Genomic DNA, 23,432 nt, shown 5'->3' with positions numbered 1-23,432 from the left:
CAAAAGAAATAAAACAATTGTGATCTGAACTGAGTATTCACTGCATGGCTGATTTAGAGTACAAAAACACCTTCAGTGATAACTGTACACAAACTACAGGAATTCACTATCCACACCATTACAAGCCCATTAGTATTTGCCAACCAATTAATATGTGGTGTGGATATCCCACCACTGCCAAACTAATGTGACGCCCGTGAACTGGCCCAGCAATCAAGGAGTCTCAATCTCCACCACTAACACTGAGGGCCATCCATATAGGGAAAGGCTAACAAATACACACAGTAAAAGACATTTTCCCTTAAGATCACACAGAGATCAATCTGGGGCTGGTTTCTCCCTTTCTCTCCAGGTCCCCAATAAATCTCCCCACTGGCACAGCTATAGGGGGTCCAGATCTCAGCCTATTGGCCAAGTTAAAACCTCCAGCATTCCTCTCTGTCCAACCAGTGCTTCATGTCCCTGCCCAAATAGCTGACACATACACTTTGAAATAAGAGTTAGATACTAACACACAGACACTCCTGGGGAAGTCTGGCACAGGTTCTCCAGATGCACCCCTTTTACCCAGACTATACGATAGTACCACTTGCCATCACCCAGTAATATTTATCAGCTTCCAAAAGGCCCTAATGAAAGGGTGTCCAATTATACCATGCAATATTATTATCCAAATGGCAAGTGCAACTGAACAGTCAAGACGTATTTGGAGTGACTTTGTACAGTATCACTATATACATGCAATGTACTCTTAGAGCTTAAATTATCTCTACACACAGACAATTGAAAGGTTTAAAAATATTTAATAAAAAAATAAAAACAAAAGACAATACTTACTACACAGTGCTAGTCAAGAGTTCAGAGATCACAGAGAAATACTTAAATACAGTAGAAAAGTTCTGACATCAATACAGAAAAAAACATATCTAATCTTCCTAGTTCCTAGCTATCTCCAAGAGAAAACAGTTCTAAAATAAACTTACATATAGAGCAAAACAGTGCTGTTGATGCTGGATGTTAAAGATAAAAATACCCAATGCTCAGAGTCTCTTTCCTTAAATTGATAACAGTACCACTGATTCATTTCAGATTACATCATTGGCTAAAACTCGGATGTTAATAGCGGTTTTGATCTTGCAGCTGGTCAGGAAACCAGAGCAATAAAAGGAAGTATTTTAGCCATTAACTCTGGCCTCAAAACAATAGGCAGAATGCCTCCTTCTAGACATCTTGGCTCAGAGTTTTAGATCAAAGAATTTCACAATGCTTGACTTATCAGCTTTCTTACAGCAGAGTGCAGAGTTACATTTTCTTCCAGTTCAACATCAAAATAGTCTTTTCACATTACAGAGAACAAGCCTGTGGCTTATATAATATTTACAAATGACAGAATTATCTACAAAATTCTACCTAGCTAGATTGGCAGCCTTCACCTACCTTCACACACCTATTCAGACCCTTAAACTAGCACAAGTCATACCCCATAATGCTTTGCTTCAGACTAAGACTCGCATACACAAGAAGGTGACATGTATATTTATTCAAGCAGTAGGAGTCAGCTGTACAGTCATTTAACTCAGGTCAGGATTTAGAAGGTGACATGTATATTTATTCAAGCAGTAGGAGTCAGCTGTACAATCATTTAACTCAGGTCAGGATTTACATGGGGGGGAGGAATTCTAAAGCTTTGTTTAAATGGGAAACATTGGACATTTGGAGGCTGTTAGTGGCCACTGATTGGGTTAAGGATCTGTAACTTGTGGCTAGGTTAAGGCAAGATACATAGGAGTAATAAAATGTAGTTAATTCTGATGTTTGTCATAGGGTTATCAAGTGAATGTTCTGATCATGAGTTGTAAAGCAAACAAAAAATAAATAAAATGTGCTGATTATAGTACTAAGTTACTTGTTTTCGTGCAGGATTGTTGACATTTTAAGCTACTTACTAGCTAGTTTCTCCTCGTTTGTAAGGTCCTTCCAAGATCCCCTCTCCTTTACTTTCAGAGCCCTTTGCTCACTGTTGAGTTCTTGCTGATAAGGGACGTCAGGCAGTGGTGTATCCTGGCGGTCTATATACTTTGGCACAGACATATCTTCCTGTTTAGCGATTTCTACGAATGACAAAACAAAAACAATGAGTAAAAATAGCCCATCATTTGCTCTATTCACTTATTTATACTACAAAGCAGGACTTGCATCTGCTGAGTTAGGCATCAAGTGGCATAGCCCATGAGATGGGACACCAGGACTCATAGGAAAACTTAACTGAAGGCTGCACACATTATAAAGTACTGTGAATTCCATATGCAGATCTCACAAAGCCTCACCTGGGGATAATAATCTTATTCTGATGTCTTAACTTAATGAACATAGCTAGTAGGGAAGCGAGACATTGCAATGTTGTGAATGACAACAGAACAGTTCCTCTAAGTTGTCATACCAAGGTGATTGAACATGTAAGGGAGAAAGGGCACATTACAAAAATAATCAAGTTCATTAAAAGGATTAACACTGAATATCTTCTCTGAGATGATCCCTTATGTTCACCTGATTATGCATGGAGCTCTTCAGGGCAGAGTATTAGGATGCATGAGGAGTTTAAACTTGAAAAGAACAAATAAGCAATGAGAAAAACTGCAAGAGTCTAAATCCAGAAAATGAATCTTTTTTGAAGATGAATCTTTTATAATTTTAAATGAGACACTTAGCAAGGGTACTTTGCAAAGTTAGCCAACATGCTTTCTGCAGTGCAAATCAAAATATCCTGCGTCTGATTTATGGTACAAATCAAAACACTTTGGGGAATTCCAGTAGCCATACTCTTGCACTATTTGTTGCATTTCTTGAGCTAGTATTTGCACTTGGAATGTTCAACTTTCAATGAAATACTGATAAAATTTCCACAGCACAGTACACACAGAATAAACAGCAAAATAATTGCGGGAAAAGACATTGTACTTGGAAATGACAGTGGTGACAGTAAGTATATAAATGTTACATGCATAATAATCATATAATAGTGAACATTTTTAGTACAAATCTGTGCAAAAAGATGGACATTAAAGAATGTTACATGACTAATAAGTAAACCTTTAGTAACTTCAAAACTACAACAAGAGTATGTACATTTTACAGGATATCAGAACTGAAGGGGAGCACAGTCAAATAGTACTGGGGCCATTTATAAAGAGGGAAACCCAAATTTATGTAAGGTATAAAAGTTCATTTTTGTTCCTATTGCTTGGCTATTGAGTTAAATCAAATGCACTTTCGTCAGGATTATAAACATTTTTTTGTTAAATGTGAAGTAAGTTTTTCAAATATGAATCTTATTGAATATAGAACTCTATAGAGCTCCGGTGGTGCAGCAGTAGCATCGTCACCTCACAGCAAGAGATTCTCCCGTTAGATTCTCTGCTAGAGCACCTTCTATGTGGAGTCTGCATGTCCTTCCCACGGTCAAGTGATGTTTAAAGACATGCAGGTAGGTGCGTGCGTGAATGGGTGCGTCTTTCTTGAAGGCTGGGCATCGGGCTGGCAACTCTGCACTGTAAAAATCGACTGCCAATCATGAGCGGACCAGAGTTCTGCTGTGGTGACCCCTAACCGGGAAAAGCTGAAAGACATTTAACAAGGAAGACAGGGCAGTTTGTCTCCTATTTTTTAATTTTAGATATGCACACTAGCCTGCCCACGGGAGGCTAGAGTCTCTTTTGAGGGGCTCAGGATTGGCTAGAACAGGACACTTGCATAAATACAGAAGTTTCAGTTTAGCTGCATAAACAAACACTGCTGGCTGAACACTGGCTAACTAAGGCTACAAAAAGTGGAGCAGTGATATATCCTACCCTGGTGTACTGCAGCAAATCTTATTATCCAGCCGAGTAGTGTACATTATGGTAGAATATTGTGTGTGCTGGAAATTGAGAAGTAAACTTGAGTAAAAGGTCTAACATTATGTGAAGGGAACATGTTAGCTCTAGGAACACAATTTGAGATTACTTCTCACTGGTAGTTTGCTTACTTGTTAGTCAACCCTTTGCTGGCTTGCATTAGAGACAAAGTAGCGTTGTTGACATTGCTTCCTTCGTGAGCGAGATATCCAGGAATGTAATAGAAAAGACCCTCTTTTAAAGATGGAGATTTTAGATCAATCTTTGACTGGAAGTTTTTGATGGTAATGTCTAGCTCTTGAGTAAAGTACTGTCTGGTTTGTCTTTTTGGAACTAGTGTAGCTCCAAACATCTGAGGTATGGCTGCCATGAATGAAAACTGCATTGGAGGTTGGTACTGAGTGCAAAACTTGCCTCACCTTCATTAAGTATTGTAAAGTCATTAGTACATTGCTCCATCTTTGAATTTTCACAATAACTAAGAATTCAATTTATGGAGATTTATTTAGTTGTCATGGACAGGAGGTGAAAGATGACATTGTTCTAATGGACTTATTGGCACTAAAGCGGAGAGGCTGTAGTAAACCAGGAACTTGAAGAGTGGGACATGAGTAGTAGTGTCAATGCTTGAAGTCCAAAAAAAACTAAAGCTCCAGCCATACTTCCATTGTCTAAATGATCACAGATATATTGTACAATACAAACCATAGAAATATCCTGACTAGGCCTGAATCCATGCAGAGCTGGAGAGGAGGCCAAACTGTATTCAGTACAGTGAATCTGAATACATTTGAGGATTTCTGATAAGGGGATAACAGACTGATGGGATGATAGTTAATGATGTCAAATTCTATTTTATGCATCAGAACAATGAGTGCATTTTTTCCAAATGCTGAGAACTGTACTCTCCCTGATCTGTAAATTAGTACTGCAACTAGATGTAGAATAGCAGCTGTGTGGATTTTTAAAAAAATCAAATTCAGATGGTAAGTTATCAATTGATGCTGGCCATGGTTTAGGCTTGGGGGGAGGGGGTTGGCACACCTAGTTGATGGAACATGCAAAGGGTGAAGGAAGGAAGAAAGGACAGTAATTTTGTGAGGAAGCAAGGCCATCATTCTAGAGGCCATTTTCCATGAGGTATTTTAAAGCTTTAGAAATACACATTCCACACAGAGTAACTCATTGCTACTTGCTTCAGGGAATTGTGGAGGGTGTTGATATGCATTTGGGGGTTAAGCAGCTTATCTGTGCTATCCCACAACTAAATAAAATTATGTTTATTCTGCGGTGGTGATGCTGCAGTAGCGTTGTCGCCTCACAGTTAGACGCTGCCCGTTCAATTCTCAGTTAGAGCGTCTTCTGTGTGGCGACATGTTTGAATGGGTGTTCCTTCGTTGAAGGTTGTGCATTAGGCCCGGCAAGCCAGCACGTAAAACTTTACTGCCAATCATTAGAGGACCGGAGTTCCGCTGTGGTGACCCCTAACCGGGAAAAGCCGAAAGACACAAACAATACTTGTGTTAGATAATTACTAGGTTTTGTGTAAGATAATTACTAGGTTTTGAGGTTCTTGGAATACAAGATAATTTCAAATTTTAAATCATCATAAATAAGCCAGAGATGGTCCCTTTGTATGATTTAAATGGAAAACAAAATGCACATCAGCTGGAGCATAGAGAATGTTTATGTTTATTAGGGAAGTTTTCAGAAAAAAAATCCACAAAGGAATCAGTTAAACAGCAGAAAGTTGGAGAGTCAGGTTGTTGTTACCATTTGAGCTCTAAAATCCCCCCCCCCCCCTTTTTTTTTTTTTTTTTTTTTACAGCCTTGTGCTCCAAAGGCCTCTCACTAAAGGAGATAATTCTCATCCAGTCTTTCTTTGGACTTTTACTGGCATGCATTCAGGTACATGTTCTTTCCATAATGTCTTACTGTTGTGTATATCAGAATGTGATGTTCTCTCACTGGCATGAATTCTACAACCTACCCCCTTACTACTACACATTCCATTACCTCGTCTCTCCCTTCATCCTCACTAACATGCATAAAATAATCTCAGACCCTGAACCTTGGTGGTGTATAAAGACCTGGCCTATTCAGTTTTATTGTCTCTTCCCATTACATTTGTTGTCGATCTTTAAGAGGCAGGATTCCTCATTCTGCCTTTTCAAATTGTTTTAAATCTATATTGTGAACTGTCTTCCTCCATTAGAGTCCATCACCTCTACAAGGAGGCTGTAATGCACACAGGCTAGCCCTAAGGCTCTGCAAACTATTTAATCATTTCGGAAGCCAGCTGCTGTGAGAACAATTTTCCTTGATCTAGGTGCAGAAATGCCATACATTATAGTCAGGGTACTACAGATAAGTTTGTCCAAGACAAAAATATTTTTAAAGGAAGTGACTTTGTAAAAAAAATATTTTACCTTGAGCCACCCAGACATTCTTCAAAATCTGCCTTATGGCTTCCATGATTCTATTTGAAGAAAAATTAATAAATTAGTGTGCAATTAGATAACTTACTCTATCTGCGGGTTTCTTTTCTACAGTGATCTGGGAACTCTGCAGTGCTCATGGCATTTATTGAGTCACAGTGTATACGGCTGATTACTGTCAAATCTAAGTCTGCACATGATATAGGCTATTTAGTTTGTTGTCTTAAATCAACTGCTCTGTCAAATAAAATGCCTCACCTAAGGTCCTTGTCTGCTCCCCAAAAATTTATTTTGCCATTAATAGACTAAAGATCTAACCTCATAAATCCTTGTTCACCCCTTTTATTATCCTACCCCATCTGCTTTTAACACCCTTCCATCACCATGTGAGGCAAGAATTTCCTATTCAATGAAGAATATTTTCTGTAACCTCATCTCAGAGGTAATCTGGGGTGGGGTGTAGTGGAGTCAGAGTTTAACCTGCTGTAATCTGTGCCTGGCCTGCATTTTATCAGTGAATGCCATACCTTTCCTAGTTGCTAGACCAGTTCTGTATATAATGTGTTCAGTAATGTAACACTGGATCTAATGTGGTACTTGCATGACTAATTTAAGCATGCCACCCACCATGCACGCTTGGCAGAGACATGTGCCTGGGACCAGCCTCCTTATTTCCATTTTCCACTATTCATATAAAAATGTTTCTGCTACTGTACATTTGTAAACAAAAACGTTTTACTACCATATTACATTTAATGTACTGTCTATACATGTCTTTTATAATAAAATTTGTAATGTAATGCATTTTGTGATGTGAAGTAGAGCTTTTTTCCCCAGGCCTCTGCAGAAAATGGGCACCCTGTGGGCCAGGCCAGACCTTCCCCATGAATAAATGACAAATAGTAAATAAGTTTCCATCTTGGAGTTCATTTAGCAATCCCTCCCCAGTAGAGGGCAGCCAGACTCTGATCACTTGGTTCAACCTTACACGGACAGCTCCCAGAGGTGCTATGTCCATTACTTTACTTTATTTCAGGCTATCCGTTGAAGCCAAGGCTTCAGGTTTTTCACAGTGGAGCTGGAGTCCCATGAAAAAATTTGACAGCTTCTGTCATGTTTCACTTTTCTTCTGCTATTTGAAGCGCCTGTATTTTTTTGCATATGCCATTTGGTGTAGATGCTGTCTAATTCATGAATACCTCTGGACTACCTTCTTTCTTTGACGGAGCTCGAATTTGTTTTTACATTTATGAGTGCAGGTCTATATTACAGATTTCAGCATATTGATTAGTACTTTGTTAGCAAATGAGCAAGGACACTTTATAAACAGTGAACCTCTCTAAAAAAAAAACTGAAGTTTCTTGCTGTTTACTGATTAACACACAATGTTATATAACCAACTTGTTTTTCACAATGTAAAGGTTTGACTGTCTCCTGCATCTTACTGCAAGAAGGGAGGTGACAAATGGTAGCTCTAAGGAAAACTGCAATGCCTCCAATGAGAAGGGTGAGGCATACAAAAGAAAATGTTAGTGTGTGTATTTTACTTTTAACATAAGGTGGATTCTTGAGTGTTTCTCAGTATGTGCCTGGGGATTTCCTTCCTGCCCAATATCAATTGCTGACAGGGTAAAAATGTAAACAGTTTTTTTCTCTGTAGAAACTTTGATTACAGAATTTGGAACTCATGCCTAATATTGGAAAGTCATAAGTAAGGAGTCAGGCGATCTTACCAAAATTAATGCTGCAGTATTCTTTTAATTGGTCGATGGCTGTTCTAAGATTGTTACAATAACATTGCATCAAAGAATGTATAAAAATGCCATGAATTTGTAGTTTGGGGAGACTGAACCTTGATTTCAGAGTCTCCCACATATGTGCTTCTCTTTGCAATAAAGGAGATTATTCTCTTTTGAACTGTATAATGTGAAAGTTATTGGCTACATTAAGAGTGTGGTTCTGTGCTTGGATTTCTAAGCCATGTGTGTGCTGTTGCATTAGAAATTAGCACGTAGCCCAAAACGGACAGGTTTTTCTGTCATGTAAGTTTCTGGTGTATCAATGTGCAATTTTGAAATCTCAGATTTAAAGTTTCTACAGGTAAGCTTTACTAAGACTTTCTTTAGTTTTGACTGTATGTGAGCGGGTAATTTGTATCCATCTGGGAAATTGTATGCACGTGGATTCACCCATACTGGACAACCTTTTTTAAGTGTGCTAGTCAGGTCTAATCAATATATACAAGGACAGAGTATCCTTCTCATGAGGGAGTGGTTTCTAATCAAAGAAAAGGAACAGACAGGACTCCTTCACTGGAAATGTGAGTGACCTTATAGTCGCACATTAATCCCTTTGGTACGAGAGTGAGTTTTCATAATGGGCACCAGTACAAGTGACTCAAAAGAGCAGGAGTATGGGACTTCAGGCAGGAATATGTTTTAATAAGTATGGCATAGACCGCTGTAATTATTTGGCAAAATGGCTGGGTTTAGTAAAAATGATAGCATTTTACAGTTTCTGGGAAAGGTACTTTTAATAAGATTTTGGAAAATCTAAAAAATAAATTGAAAGAAAAGGGTTACAAGATACCAGCCTCTTGCTGGTCAGCTTTTAATGACTGGCAAGCAGCAGCTAAAAATATGGAAAGGAATCTGTAGTTACAAGTTTAAAATACAACTCAGCTAGACTAAAGTCACAGCTGCAGGAAGCTAATAGAACAGCATGTATGTTATAAAAATGTGCAGATGAAAAATCCCATTCCTGGGGTATGTATCCATTAAAACTGTTATAAAAGTTAATCAGTCACAGTCAAAATTACATTCTGCAGTCACTCCACCTTAAGCTCCACCTGTGCCTTAAGAAGCTGCCAGTTCTTTCTTTCCAAGAGGGTAGGTGGAGGTGAATGAAGCAGAAACTACAATCACTTCCCAGATATAGCCCAAGTTACTTCCAACAATTCCAGTTGTCCCTCTAGGATGGCTTGTAACATGACTCCAACCACCATGTCATTCAGTACCCACAACAACATCCTCAGATCAAATGTTAATGCATATAGCCAATAAACAGAAACAAATGCATCACAGGCTTACATACAGAACTAATGTTAAATGTATGGGAACTTTAGTTCATCATAACAGACTAAGCAGCATCAAGCACATTATCCCTCCGTTTCCCTTGTTATAGATGGGGATGAATATCAATGGACATCGCCTGCTAAGCACATTGTAGAAAAAACAGATTCTGACTCTTCCACTAACTGATACACCTCCTACATAAATGCACCCCCTTTACAAGTGACAGATAGCGAGGCTGAACCTACTACAAGGGTAGTACAACCAAGGACTGCAGTGAATTCTCAAACCTTTGTACATTCTATTCTTCCCATTTGAACACATTTGGCAAAATATGCAAACATCTTAAGACATATACAGTTACAAAATCCTACTATCAAAGACCTGAAAGCAGTACTAAAAATACATACATACCTCCTGATAAATTGAACATAGGTGATAAAATTCCAAATATGCCAACGATAGATTTCTAGATGCTGGAAATCTATTAAAAGCCATTACTACAGCATGTCCCTGCAACGCCAAATTGGTAAAAAATCAATGCTATTGTGCAGAAATAGAATGAATCTAATGCTATTGTGCAGAAATAGAATGAATCTATTGATGTATATATATGTATATATACATACACACACACACAATGCACGAGAGCTGTGTTTGAAGCCTACTCTAGACATCCAGAGCCTCCAGCAGGTGCAGCAGCCAGTGGGTAATCAGCAGTTTTTGTAGGGGTCCTGTTACCACCCATACAAGAACAGATTAAAAAGGTATGTTGTAACTGGTCAAGTGTAGGTATTCATGAGATTGTGAATACATACTTTGGGGAAAAAAGAAGAAAATAAACTAGTAGACCGCCATCTTCAACCGTTTAATACAGATTCCTGAGGATAGGGAAGGAAAATAATTGCAGGGAAAGTGGTAGATTCCAATTTTTCAGCAAACCCTAGGACAATACTATTGTCCTGACTTACCACAGTCACTGTAAGGTGCACCAATACTGGTTTTAATTCTGGTCAGACTGGCCATTGGTGAAATGAATGTCCATTATCTGGACAGCAAGCAAGTTTAACAAATGGTCAAGTATCACAGCAAGGTAAAAGAAACCCTTGTGTGTGGAACACTGCTCTGCAGCAACCAATGTGGCAGCAAAATTATTAGGACAGCCATGAGCAGGGACCATGGCTATTTCCCTTGGTACTATAGGACCATGGTCCTTTTCGTCAATATTACAGTGCAAAATAAATCTGATTTTTGGTTGATACAAGAGCTACTAGATGATCACTTCAGCAAATGTTGAATACCATAACCTTCCCAAACACATGATTCTGGGTGTGGGCATATCCGGAGTTCTTTAGACTGTCCAGAAGCAAAACGTGCTCCTATTCAAATTGGTACGCTAGGATCAGCATGCATTTACTGTAGGAAATTCATCCCCTCTAAATCTGTTCAAGGTTAATTGTGTAAACTGAGATGCAGTGTTTATTGCACACCTGATGGTGTATTTCTAGACGTTCCTAATGAATCTTTAGGATTATACTCAAATGCTATCTACACAGCTGAAGATGCTCTTTTTGCCATTTTAAAATGATGCTGGTATGGAGGAATTAAAGGCAGTCCCTCTGCAGCTCTGGACTACCCATGAGAATGAATTAAGGCAATGGTAGTTCAGTGTCTGTTGGTAGAAGAGGAAAAATAAATCAAACCTGTTCTGAATTGTTACAAGGTATTATTGATCCAACTTTCAGTCCATGTAACATTCCTATTTTACCAGTTTAAAAAAAAAAAATGGAAAAGTACATAGATTTGTACAAGACTTACATGCAGTGAATGCTGTGGCAGTACCAGCATTTCCAGGTGGTCCTAATCCGGCAATAATATTGAGTTATTGCCTTTTCAAGATAAGACAGAAGATTCTGAACACGTGAGATGGACAAGCGATGCCTGCAATTGCTCTCGAGACCTTTTGTGGCACCGTCCAGATTAGTAATTCCACAAATTTTCTTAAATTATTTGGTAAAATCCTACCATCTACATTTACATTTGGGAAAAATGCATTAAAACAATTTCAAGTGATCGGTATGCCCCGCAGCTCTCAGAAGTCGCACAATCTGTAAAAACTTGTGTAGTTTGTTTAGAGCATAATGTATCTACATTAGAAACTGCACCTGTTCAATTAAAAAAGCCTTGGGGACCATTTTGTTTGCTGTGGGACTTTATTGAACCTCCACAAGTGTTTAGCTATGTATCGTGGTTGACATTTTTTTCTGAATGGGTTGAAGCATATCCTTCTGTGATAAACAATGCAGGTATGGTAACTAAGAAATTTGACTGAGTTAATTCCTAGATTTAGTGGTCTCTGTTGCATACAATATGATCAGGGCACACATTTTACTATCAAGTAATACAGCATATTTGTAGAAACCTAGATGTTAAATTGCAGTTTCATTGTCCCTGTAGGCCGCAGGCTTCATGAATATTGGAAAGGACCAATCAAACCATGAAAACTAGGTTAGCTAAAGTTTGTGAGAAAACAGGTCTCTAGTGGCCAGAAGCTTTGCCTTCAGTTTTATTTAGTATTAGAAGTGCAGTTAGCGCTACTATAAAGCTGCCCCCTCATGAAATTCTCATGGACAGAGCCATGGGAATGCCCAAGAGTTTAGAGTCGCAAAATGTTGATGAACCCATACATGTTTATTGCAAATTTCTGCTTTATTTTGCATAAATACCACAGCATTGCTCTGCATGCAGAATGCCCAAGAGTTTAGAGTCGCAAGATGTTGATGAACCCATACATGTTTATTGCAAATTTCTGCTTTATTTTGCATAAATACCACAGCATTGCTCTGCATGCAGTCCAAAGATTCACAGAGCAGGACCTGCAACCTGGAGACTGTCTACTTTGAAGTATGTTTCGGAAGAGACTCACTTTGACGGAGATGGAAAAAAAAACATACCTGGTTTTGCTCAGAACTGCTAATAGTATTCATTGTGAGGGCCTCCCACCAGGATACATGTGCCACATGTCAGGAAGCCCCTCCCTTGAGTGAGTTCAGACAAAATTCCATTGATGTCATTATCAAAATGAACCAGCAGAATCTACCGCTGGCAGAACCAGATGAAAAACCTGGGACATTACTGCAACCAGAAATGACAGCTAGTGACATTTTGCCGTCTAAATCGCATCTGAAACTGCAAACCGGTTGCTATCAACCTTGATTCCACATCCACCATCTAGATCTGATCTGGAACTGAATGCAGTTAAGTCACTGTCTTTTATGACTTCACAAGGACTAAAAATTCTCAGATGAACAGACACTTTCACTTGCTATTAGACATTCTTTCTAAGCTATTTCTTTCTGTCCCTGACATGAAAATGTTTTATACAGTTTCAAAAATATTGTCTTATCAATGAAAACATGCCTGTGTCTTAAACAGAAATACAATCAGAATGCTGTAAATAATCTTCAGTAACATGATCGGTACTTGCGTATTATCGCAACCAGATTTTCGCGGTTGCGAATTTACAATACTTCTGCACAAACGAGGCCGCAAACCACTGTAAGGTGGTATTTAGGGTCGGTTTTATTTGTTGTGGACTAGCTTTCCATTACAGGGTCTGTGTGAAGGGGAAGACAAACATTTGAGGAAACCCGCTTTGTGTTTGAGTGCCTTACACACGCACGCTTGAATTAGAATGCCTGCTGTTGTTCTGACGGATTATTTTGACAGTGTGAAAGGAAGCAGCCTTCAGAGAAGGCAAAGGCAGACCCTGTAATGATGGTTTTGGCCACTTTTTTGGGAGTACTACTTGTAAAGACATCTTCAGGTCAAAATTAAAAAAAAAAAAAAAACTGTTGCTAACAGCCACAAAGTACAGGAAGAAGAGCATTGTCCGGCAATGAAATGTTTTCGGAAAGTGCTCTTACTACGTGTAATCATGAAGTGATTTCAGTAACTGGGAAGATGCAATGACATGCTGCTGCCAGGGAAGTGCATGCATAGACAGTTGACTATTTTTCTAATTTTTATTCATAACCCTGCATAAAAGACCCTTCCTTGTCAAAGAAAACACATTGTCTCCCATTTTTAAAATCTTACCGGACACATTTCACTATTGGGAAGCAACCTTTACGATCGCAAAAATCTGGTTGCGATAATACGCAAGTACCACAATCTATTTCTAACAGAGCTCTTGTATACATTATACATGTTACTAAAATCTTACTACACTTTGTCATCTTCTATTTTGCTATGATTTTTATCGCTTGTGGTCAGTGGTATTGATTTAATCGTTTTGCATTTGTAAGTTGACATTGTATGCATTTTAATTTAAAAATGGATGCTTTTACCATAAAAAGCATAAGGCCTAACAATAAGATAGCAAGTGAAAGTGTCTGTTCATCTGAGAATTTTTAGTCCTTGTCAAGTCATAAAAAACAATGGCTTGACGGATGCTTTCTAGCACTGGATGGGGGAATGTGCAGTGTGAGGCATACTGCTAGAAGGAAAAACGTTAGTGTATTTAATTTCCAATATTCTTTCATAGCATGGTATTTCCTGAATGTTTTGCAGTCTGTATCTGATGATTTGCTCCCAGCCTAATTAGTGATTACTGACAGGGTAGAAGTGTAAAAAGTTTTGTTCCATGTAGAAAGTTTGAATATGGAATTCAAAACTCATGCCTAATAAAGTCATAAACAGAGTCAGGCGATCTTAGTTAGCAAAATTAATGCTGTAGTGTTCATTTTTAATTAGTCAGTGGTTGTTCTCAAATGGTTGCAATAATGTTGCTTTTAATCAAAGAAGGTATAAAAATTCTTTGAGTTTCTAGTTCAGGGAGGCAGGACCTTTATTTCCTAGGCTTCTACATGCATTTCTCTTTTAAAATTACCTGAACTATATGCAGTGTGAAAGTTATTGGGTACCTTAACACTAAAATGGTCATCCACTCCTTTAAATGGGACACAAGCTCTCTGATGTAGAGGTTATGATTTTCACTCCAACTGCTCTACAATTAGAAGTGAAATGATCTATGCTGGAGATCATGTTTACTTGAGGATTAGAGGTCAACATCATCTGCAGGCAGCCTAAGCTGGACAGGATCTAAGCTACTGATTTTTATTTTACATTTATTAACCAGGAAAGTCCGACCGGACACAGGTCCATTTTCAGCGGAGGCCTGGGGAGAAAAGCTCCAAGCAAACAATACAATTCCACAGAGACAAAACAGCAGCATCCAAGGAAAAATAATATACATATAGGATACATATAAGGAATACAAAAGAGTGCAGATGGTTCCAAGCACAAATGTAGGTACAAAAACTATCACATAAGAGAACAGTGAATATATTTGAACATGGTTAGCACAGATTAAGAATTTTGGAATTTTTTGTCAGTAAGCCATTATTCATACAAGTATATAAAAGATACAACAGTTTTTTTTTGAGTTGGGTAGCAACCATTTGATACTAAGCAGATTTCTAGCAACAGGACATAGGGAGCAGCCATTTGATCCCTAGCAGAATCTTAGCACCAGTGCAGTGATATGGCCTAGCCTGGGGAGTAACATGCGAGTGCCAGTTATTTATGTAGTGGGTTTTGAGAAGTTTTTTTAAATTGGGAAGTAGAGGTGGAAGAAGTTAAGTGGCTTGAGAGTGAATTCCAGGTTCTGGCAATCGTGCAGGCAAAGAGATTTACTTGCATCATTTTTGTTTGATGACATTTATGTGGTTTTGATAACTAGATCTTAAGGTCCTGGTGGTGGTGTAGAGATGAATTAGGTTTTGAAGTGCTGGGGTTTTGTCAGGGAGGTAGTAGAGCTTATGTGCTATTGAGAGTTGGTTGAGTAAGAGTTGAGGTAATTCGAGCCAATTTAGTTGCTTAAGGGCAAGACAGTGATGGGATCTATGAGAGGAATCAGTAGCAAATTTGGCAATCTTGTTGTAGCAGGATTCCAATTTGTTTAGTTCGCTGTGGAGAAGATTCGTTAAGATAGGGGAGGTATAAAGGAGAATGGATAAGAGGCGAGTTCTTGCTAAGGTGGCCTTGGTAGGTCTAGTGGTGAATTGTCTATTCCTGTAGAGGAGACTGAGCTTCTTGTTAACTTTCTTAATTGCTTGGGCTATGCATGTCAAATCTTAGATTGCCGATTTCATCACCTAATAGTTTTGTGTGTGTAGTTGGGGTAATTTGTATGCTGTCTCTAGATGTTATGGTAAAATTATTTTTAGGAGATCTACCAGGACTAAAGAGAATGAATGTTTTTCTGGGGGGATTAAGAATAAGTTTTATGTTAGTGAACCATTCAGCTAAGAAGTGTTTTTGGGTTATGGCTTTTAGCTAATGTAGGGTGGGGGAGGCACATATAATGGTGGTATCATCTGCATATTGCACAACTGAGGCAGAGTGTGGAGGAGGCTATCTGGTTAGTAAATAGCGAGAACAGAGGTCTAGGATGGACCCTTGGGGGACATCTATGCCTACTGGTAATAGAGGGAACAGTTGTTCTTGCCATAGAACTGCCTGCTGACGGTCTGTTAAGTAGTTATTGAACCATGATATGGTGGAGGAGCTTATGTTAAGTGCTGCTAGACTTTCTAGGAGCGTACTATGGGTTTCATCATGTCAAAGGCTTTTGATAAGTCTAGGAATATTGAGGATACAAATAGACCATTGTTTCTATGGTGATTGACAATGTAGGTGAAGGAGAGTAGTGCTATGGGAAGGTCTGAAGCCATGCTGGGATATGGATAGCAGGTTATTTCTTAGGAGGTACTGCATTAGCTGGGAATGAGCTACCCTTTCTAATATTTTTGATAAAGGTGATGTGCTTTGATACCCTGTCCATGAAAATCACAAATATAAGGGGAGATTAGATATACCCTTGGCAGAGTGCTGTGTCCACCTTGGATATGTTTAATTTAATGTTGAGCATATGGACACAGCCCTCACTCTTCAAATATAGATTGCTGGAAAGAATAACTTACTCTGCCAAAGAGAAGGGGGCAAAAACTTCTGAAGGTGGAGGTGTCTTAAGAATCTTTGGGTTTAATTTATGGGTGAGGGTAGAATGGGTCTAGCAATAGGACAGTTGCAGAGGATACTACTACTGCAGGCAGTGAACTACAGTAGTGGGGAAGCAAAAACAGACAAAACTCTCAGTTTACCAGTCTGTCACTTCCTTTACCCATGGCCATGGGTTATGTATAGTGACTAAAAGGATGAGATCACAGGTACAAACTGTAGAAATGAGGTTCCTCTACAGGGTGGCTGGGCGCACACTTTATGGCAGTCTGAGTTGCTCAGAAATCCAGGAGGATGTCAGAGTGCAGTCACCACTCCTTTGTGTTCAGAGGAGTCGTGGCTTGGATATCCTAACAGTATACCGCTGTACATTTGCTGTGGGAGGTGTACTAAACAGCTGAGTGGGGGTAGATGCTAGGGCACAAACGCATTGGAGGAATTATATACCTCAGCTTCCTGGTAACTATTGGGGACTGTTGCTGGTGCTGTGGAAATCTGGACTACTCTTTTCTGCTTGCCACCACCTTGACTCTCACAAGGATGAGCAGTTCAGAAAGTCAACAAAATGAAAAAAGATTCAGATATGCCTTCTTAGGTCTTTATTGCAGCAGATTCCTTGTGGCAGTAAGGATTTGTCCACGTAACACTCATAACTCCCCCCATGGCTAATTGCTTTAGCAAACATTCATCAATAATCTGCTAGGGGGCAAGTACCTTAGCTGATCTGTTAATGCTGAACAAAAAAAAAACATTGTCATAAGACATTTTGTTTTCTCTTGCGTCAGCCTGACAGAGTTCATGTGAGGTAAGCTGCAGTGGCCAAAGAAAAACAATTTTGAAAATTACTGCAACTAAGATGAACTTTCTGGGGAGAAGAGAAATGTATTTTCAGAAATGTCATGCAGGTTTTCTACTCAAAGATGATTAACATGCTCACATTTCAAGGATGAGGCAAAACCAGGCAACTGCAGACCAGACTACTGATATTAGTACTGTGAAAGGCAGAAAAAAATGAAATATTTGACTTTGACTACTACTCATCCCTTCTATTATAACTATAATTTCTAATGTTGCTGAACCAGAAAAGTACAATAAGACGACTGTCAGTTGTCACAGAAGCATATGATTTGGTTGCATTCACAACCCCCAGTCACAAATACCGACTCCAGGTTTGGAACCTTGTGTCCTTAAATGAACTATTTATTTTTGAGGCAGACACTAAACCATTCTAAAGATGTACCAAATGCAACTGTAAAGAGAATGCTGTGAGCTTTGATCTAGATTTTTATTGTTGGGTACAACATGGCAAAGTTCTATGACAAAGTAACCAGTCTGGTAAAAAAAACAACCCTACTACAAAAAACCAACACTACATTGCTATATCTTAAGGGAAAGGTCAGATAAAGTTAAATATAAAATCCCAGATATCCATTTATGAGAAGTTCTTCTGCATCACATTGTTGAAGGAAGCGCTGGTAGAAATGTATACTGTTGGCAGTTTAAGTGTAAACTAATTCTATGTCAATATGGACAATCCAAGGAAATGTATGCTGCTACCCTAAAATCCTTTAGCCGATATGTGTTTTTAGGCACAAGTACACAGGATCAAAGTGAGCCCTAATATAATATTTATGCTGAGACTAGAAGGTACATGCATCTATTACATCCTTACCTGGCTATACAGTTGAATGTTGTACCCACTCATGAACTGGTGGCAGGTCAAGCAGGTATACTATATCTTACGGCCCTTAGCAAAAAGAGTAAGGGGATTTCCTTGTGTCCTGGTCATATGGTCCATAATCACTACAAATACAGCCTAAGTCTCACCTGGAAAATAGACCATGCCTAGTGGGACTGAACAATGGAATAAAGGAGTTTCACTTGACACTCTGAAGGGATGTCTCGATTTTAAAATAGAACACAACAGTATAACCAAGGCAAAGCAATTGAGGAGCGATTACATAGACAGGATACCGATATAAATTCACACTAAAGAAAAAAAAACAAAAGAATGCGCTTATTGAAAAAAATTGCACATGTACATCTTGGATGTTTATATAGATTCTAACAGATAAGCAAGGAATGGAATTCTAATCTCATGGCACAAATGGTTCTGGGACAGAGCATGAAAAATGCAGGCTTATGACAACACTGCATGTAGGGACAACAGCCACAGATGATCTACAAGTATCAATACATCATGGAATTATGTGGTCTCCAGTACATATACAAGTAAGCAGACAATTACAACCTACAGCATTGCAATTTGTACACTAGTGAATTGTGTACCACCAGAAATGTTAGCAAAGCATCATAGCCAACTTCTCTCAGTCACAGTATTGTACCAAGCATACCTGGTACACATGGTGTACACACATATATACATACACACACATACAAGTGTACCTTCTACACATGTTGCATTGGTTTCAGTGTATATAGCAGGTGATCTTCTGGTACACATGGTACTATGGTGCCCATATGCATATCAAGGGAGGTTACCTATATACTGTATACAGTCACTCACTAGATTGACACTGTAAATTGGGAGCCATCAGATTTCCCCATGACATTAAGTTCGAGAATAACAGACAAATGGCTGGCACCAAAGCCATGGATTAAAACTCCGCTCTAAGGAATGCATTATAGTGCCCTTTAAAATTCACCCAAGTTAACACCTCCATCGATAAAACAGCCATAAGAGTTGATCTGGTAGTTAGCAGTCTGGGAGCATATATAGACAATCATGCCTTCAACCAACACATAGCCAAAAAGGTAAGAAAAATCATTCCGTCACTAAATTTGCACACAAGGGGATGGCATCCAGGTCCAAGGAACTTACGGTACCACTCTACTCAGCCCTTATCTGACCCAGAGTATGATGCCCCCCTTGGTATGTAGCTAACAAGACACTTGTAACAGTTGTCAGCTATGTATGTACATTGGCCAGCATTAGCATATCATTACCCTGCTCTGTGGAGTCAGGAGATAACTGCAGTGTTATTGGCTGATAGAGTGAACTGCTGCCCATGGCCCCAACAAGGTGCATAGTTATTTTGTTTGTTTACATAGATTAGTTGCATTTGGTACATTCTTAGAATGGTTTAGTGTGCTCTGCCTCTCAACACCAAATAAGTCATTTGAGGACACAAGGTTCCAAATGTGGAGTCAGCAGTTGTGTGACCGGGGGTTGTGACTACAACCAAAGCCATATGCTTTTGTGACAACTGACAGCTTCTTCTTGTGCTTTTCTGGTTCAGTAGCATTAGTACGTACAGGAGTCTTTTTCACTGGGAGAGTCTAGGGTATGAATCTGTCCTACACAGATTGCCTTAAGGCCCTATGACTATCCATGTAAAGCAGAGTTCATCCCGACCCTATTCAAATGAAGTCTTGATCATTGGATGGGTACTTGAAAATTCACCCCTGGTCTAGCCCCCGTCTCTGATGGACAGAGGTAAACCCCCAAGTATAATACCAAACATACCCCCACACCCACATAACCCTTTGCTACCTCCTTACTAAAATAGACTCCAACAAATAGAATCCCAAGGTACTTGGGGATAAAACATGGTTGGGCTGTGTGGCTAGACTTATAAAAACCCTGGTGATCATCAGCTTAGTATAAACTTATGAACCTACAAAGCTGTATAGTAGAGCAGAACAGGGTTCTTTGACCAATATAAAGACACTGAAGTATGGGATATGTATCCCCTGAAAACTGCAAATATCTGCATTGTACAACAGGCCTTTGTGGAATATGCCCTGAGCAGGACGTGCAGTTTAATCAAGTATGTGCCACTGCTGCTGCACACAGAATAATGCACCTTGTAGGGGCCATGGGAAGCAGACTTATGTAAGCCAAAGACACTGCACAGTCACTCACCACCCCACAGGGCATTGTAACATGCTAATGCTGGCCAGTATACATGCATAGCTGACAAGGCAAGCTGTGCGGAGAAGGTTTATGAATGGTGCTTGCCACACTTTAATATAAGCCTGGTTATTGTGGTACACTGCCCCCTGCTGGTTGGGAGATCAGCATGGCTTGCAGCCAGTCTGCCCCTGCCATCACTGTGCTAGTTGCATGCTGTACACATTGGCATGTGACATCAGCCTCACTCTCCTTTACATTGCTATTCTGTGTAACCCCATGTCCTGCATCCAAAGGAAGGTATAAGGAGAATGCGCAGGAAGCATGTAGTTCTAATGAAAGTAGCTGTATTATAGACTCATGACAAATGTAATTTCAGCGAAAGCCACTTACATTGAAGTGTTCAGTAATGAAGCGTGAAATCATCATGATTATCAAAAATAAAAGCATTTATATGAAATTAATCAGCATATAGAGCTACTTCCCCACAACTGTGCAAGTGCAGTCCCTTGCAAAACATGCTGGTTTGTTTGCTCACTACTTTTACAATTACATGATTTTGTTTGTTTTGTCACTTTTGTTGGTAGTTTGTGCCTTAGATTTGATTTTCAGTCGTACTGACTTGTTTTTTCATTTTAAGTGGTTTTGGTATGTTGGGATATGCTTGGCTGATTTTACTCTAGATTTGTGTACCTGTGCCCAGAAAGCATGCAGAGGCCATGGTGTCATGATATTTCTATATTGTGGATTATCCACTGCCTGGGGATGCCCTGTACGAAACCAAGTCATGTACTACCATCTTCAAAAAGTAGACATGGAAGGGATACAGATGGTCTTTTCCTCAGAACTTGAGTGTCGCTCACCTATATTTGAGCTAAAGATAACCACTCAGAAGTGTGATTTATTGTCATAACATCACTTTACATGTGGATAAGGGAGGCAAGTACATAGAGGAAAGTGCTGGAAAATCCAGAATGGCATGCAGACAGCAGTGCTTATTCATGATCTGCTAAATTCAGGAGGCCCAGACAGTATTTTTGATAGACCTAATTATATGTACATTTCAGGAGCATTGTTTCTTGATAAGTACAACTAAATCACCCTGTTTTCATTTATGCTTCAGGTTTAGATCATGATTTTTAATGCTGGATTGAGATTCTGATATCTGTTCTGATTCAGATTTTGAATTGGACATTACTTGGGTATAGATAGCCGAGGCCAGAGATAACAGCCAGCTCGTATCCTGCCTTATCCTTGACCTATCCATGACAGTCTCCCACCACATTATTTTATCTAAACTTGCTAACCTCAACCTCTCCCCTCTCACTTCAATGGTTCACCAGTTATCTAACAGGAAACTGGTCTGTCCGTTGGCTCTCTTCCTGCACCTCCTCACTTCCCATAACATCTGTTGTACCCAAAGGCTCCATATCGGGTCCCCTTCTGTTTAACAACTTCACTAATGATCTTCACACATCTTGGAAACTATCCACTCTTACACAAAATGCTGATTTGACTCATCTGCATTTCCATAAAATATCTCTGATTTCCACATACAAACCCAAGACACCTTTTCATAATCAACTTATCCTAAACCCTCAAAAAACTAAACTCCTGCTCTTTCTCCCGCTTTCTCTTTCCTAACATAAGTCAACGTTTCTCATCACATCCTCCAATCACACCATCATGAACCTGAACCACACACTAAGCTCCTTGGTACCATTACAGATTAGCTCAAATTTAACTTAATTTCTTACAAAGCATTAAAAACTCACCAAGAACTAGGTCTCCTATACCGAAACAGAAAATTTCTTGCTCCCAATGCTAAACTCTCCCTGACTCAGGCTCTACTCCTCCCCTCCCTAGTCTACACTGCCCCTATCCTTACCAACTTACAAACCACAACCTTGTCCAAACTCCAATAAACCTATCACAATGTAGCCAGATTTGCCACCAACTCACATCACAAGTCTCACCACTGCCATTAACTCAACTATCTCGAATGGTTAGAATTTCCTCAACTCCTCTTACCATCTCAGTTACAAATGTTACACTGTATAGCATACAACCCATCCACTTGCCCAGCCCTCTCCTGTTACCCTATTATACCCCTACACGTACTCTACACACCTCCAACCAACCACTTTTGAACATCTACCACTTTTGAACATTTTAACATGTGGTATATCACGATAGTGGGGTCAGTGGTAAGATAACTAAGCGTTTTATATGAATCTAGAGTCAGAATCCATTTCACTGGGGACAAAATGATACAAATAAATGTAACGTGTGGCACAATGATCAACTTAAGAGTTTGCCATACAGATATAGTCATGGAACTCAGTGCAGTAAGAAAGGGTGAGTATAAGAAGAAAGGATGCATAAATCTGGTTCCGTAGTGGAACATAGACATGATCTTGCTGCTCTTTCCTGGAGTATAGTTCTCTTGTCATGAACATTAACAACATTGAAGAAATTGAAAACACAGAAAACGCTGCTATCTGAAGGTCCAGCTCAGTAACTAAAAAGCAAAAAACACCTGGTATAGAACTAAACGAGTGAAGACCACCACGAAAAAAACAAAAGAGAAATTTATTGCATATAAAAAGGATTAGTGCTTTCACGTACTGCCAAGGTACGCTTCATCAGATCTCAAAAACATTCACAAGAACTCATATTTTTATATAGCAACTGATTAACTAATTAACACAATCATTTAAACAATTAATTCATTAGCCAATTATTCAACCAATACACAACCATAGTGAAAAAACACTCCTAAAGTGGTCTTGTGACAATGCTCTTGAGATGCATATGTATAACAAAAAATTAAAAAAAAAATAAATATTTAAAAAAAAAAAAATTATATATATATATATATATATATATATATATATATATATATATATATATATATATATATGGACATGATGTTAACATATAAAACACTCTAACAGATAAGAAATACTACCTCAGTAGTTATGCTTTAAACCTGTAACTATCGAATGAAAATACTATTGATTAAATAAAAAAAAGAAAATCTAACTAAAATAACACACTATCATGTCTATTTTAATCTACGTGCTTCAAATATAGGTTTAATAGTTATGAACTGATTTAGACCCGGATCCTG

The 23,432-nt window shown here is 38.9% G+C and overlaps 1 protein-coding gene across 1 annotated transcript in view; it reads right to left on the bottom strand.

The window, feature by feature from the left end:
- Positions 1 to 1,923: 1,923 nt before the first annotated feature.
- The window catches only part of LOC122817136, an 84,070-nt gene continuing 62,561 nt past the window's right edge, over positions 1,924 to 23,432 (bottom strand). The window contains exon 3 of the mRNA XM_044090331.1: positions 1,924 to 2,111. Coding sequence (XP_043946266.1) covers positions 1,939 to 2,111 — 173 coding nt within the window. The 3' untranslated portion in view covers positions 1,924 to 1,938. The remainder of the gene's footprint in view (positions 2,112 to 23,432) is intronic.

Source organism: Protopterus annectens, chromosome 12.part0, assembly GCF_019279795.1.
Source record: "Protopterus annectens isolate FY-2018-M chromosome 12.part0, PAN1.0, whole genome shotgun sequence".
NCBI classification, from domain to species: Eukaryota; Metazoa; Chordata; order Ceratodontiformes; family Protopteridae; genus Protopterus; species Protopterus annectens.
This window is presented reverse-complemented; position numbering and strand designations above follow the sequence as displayed.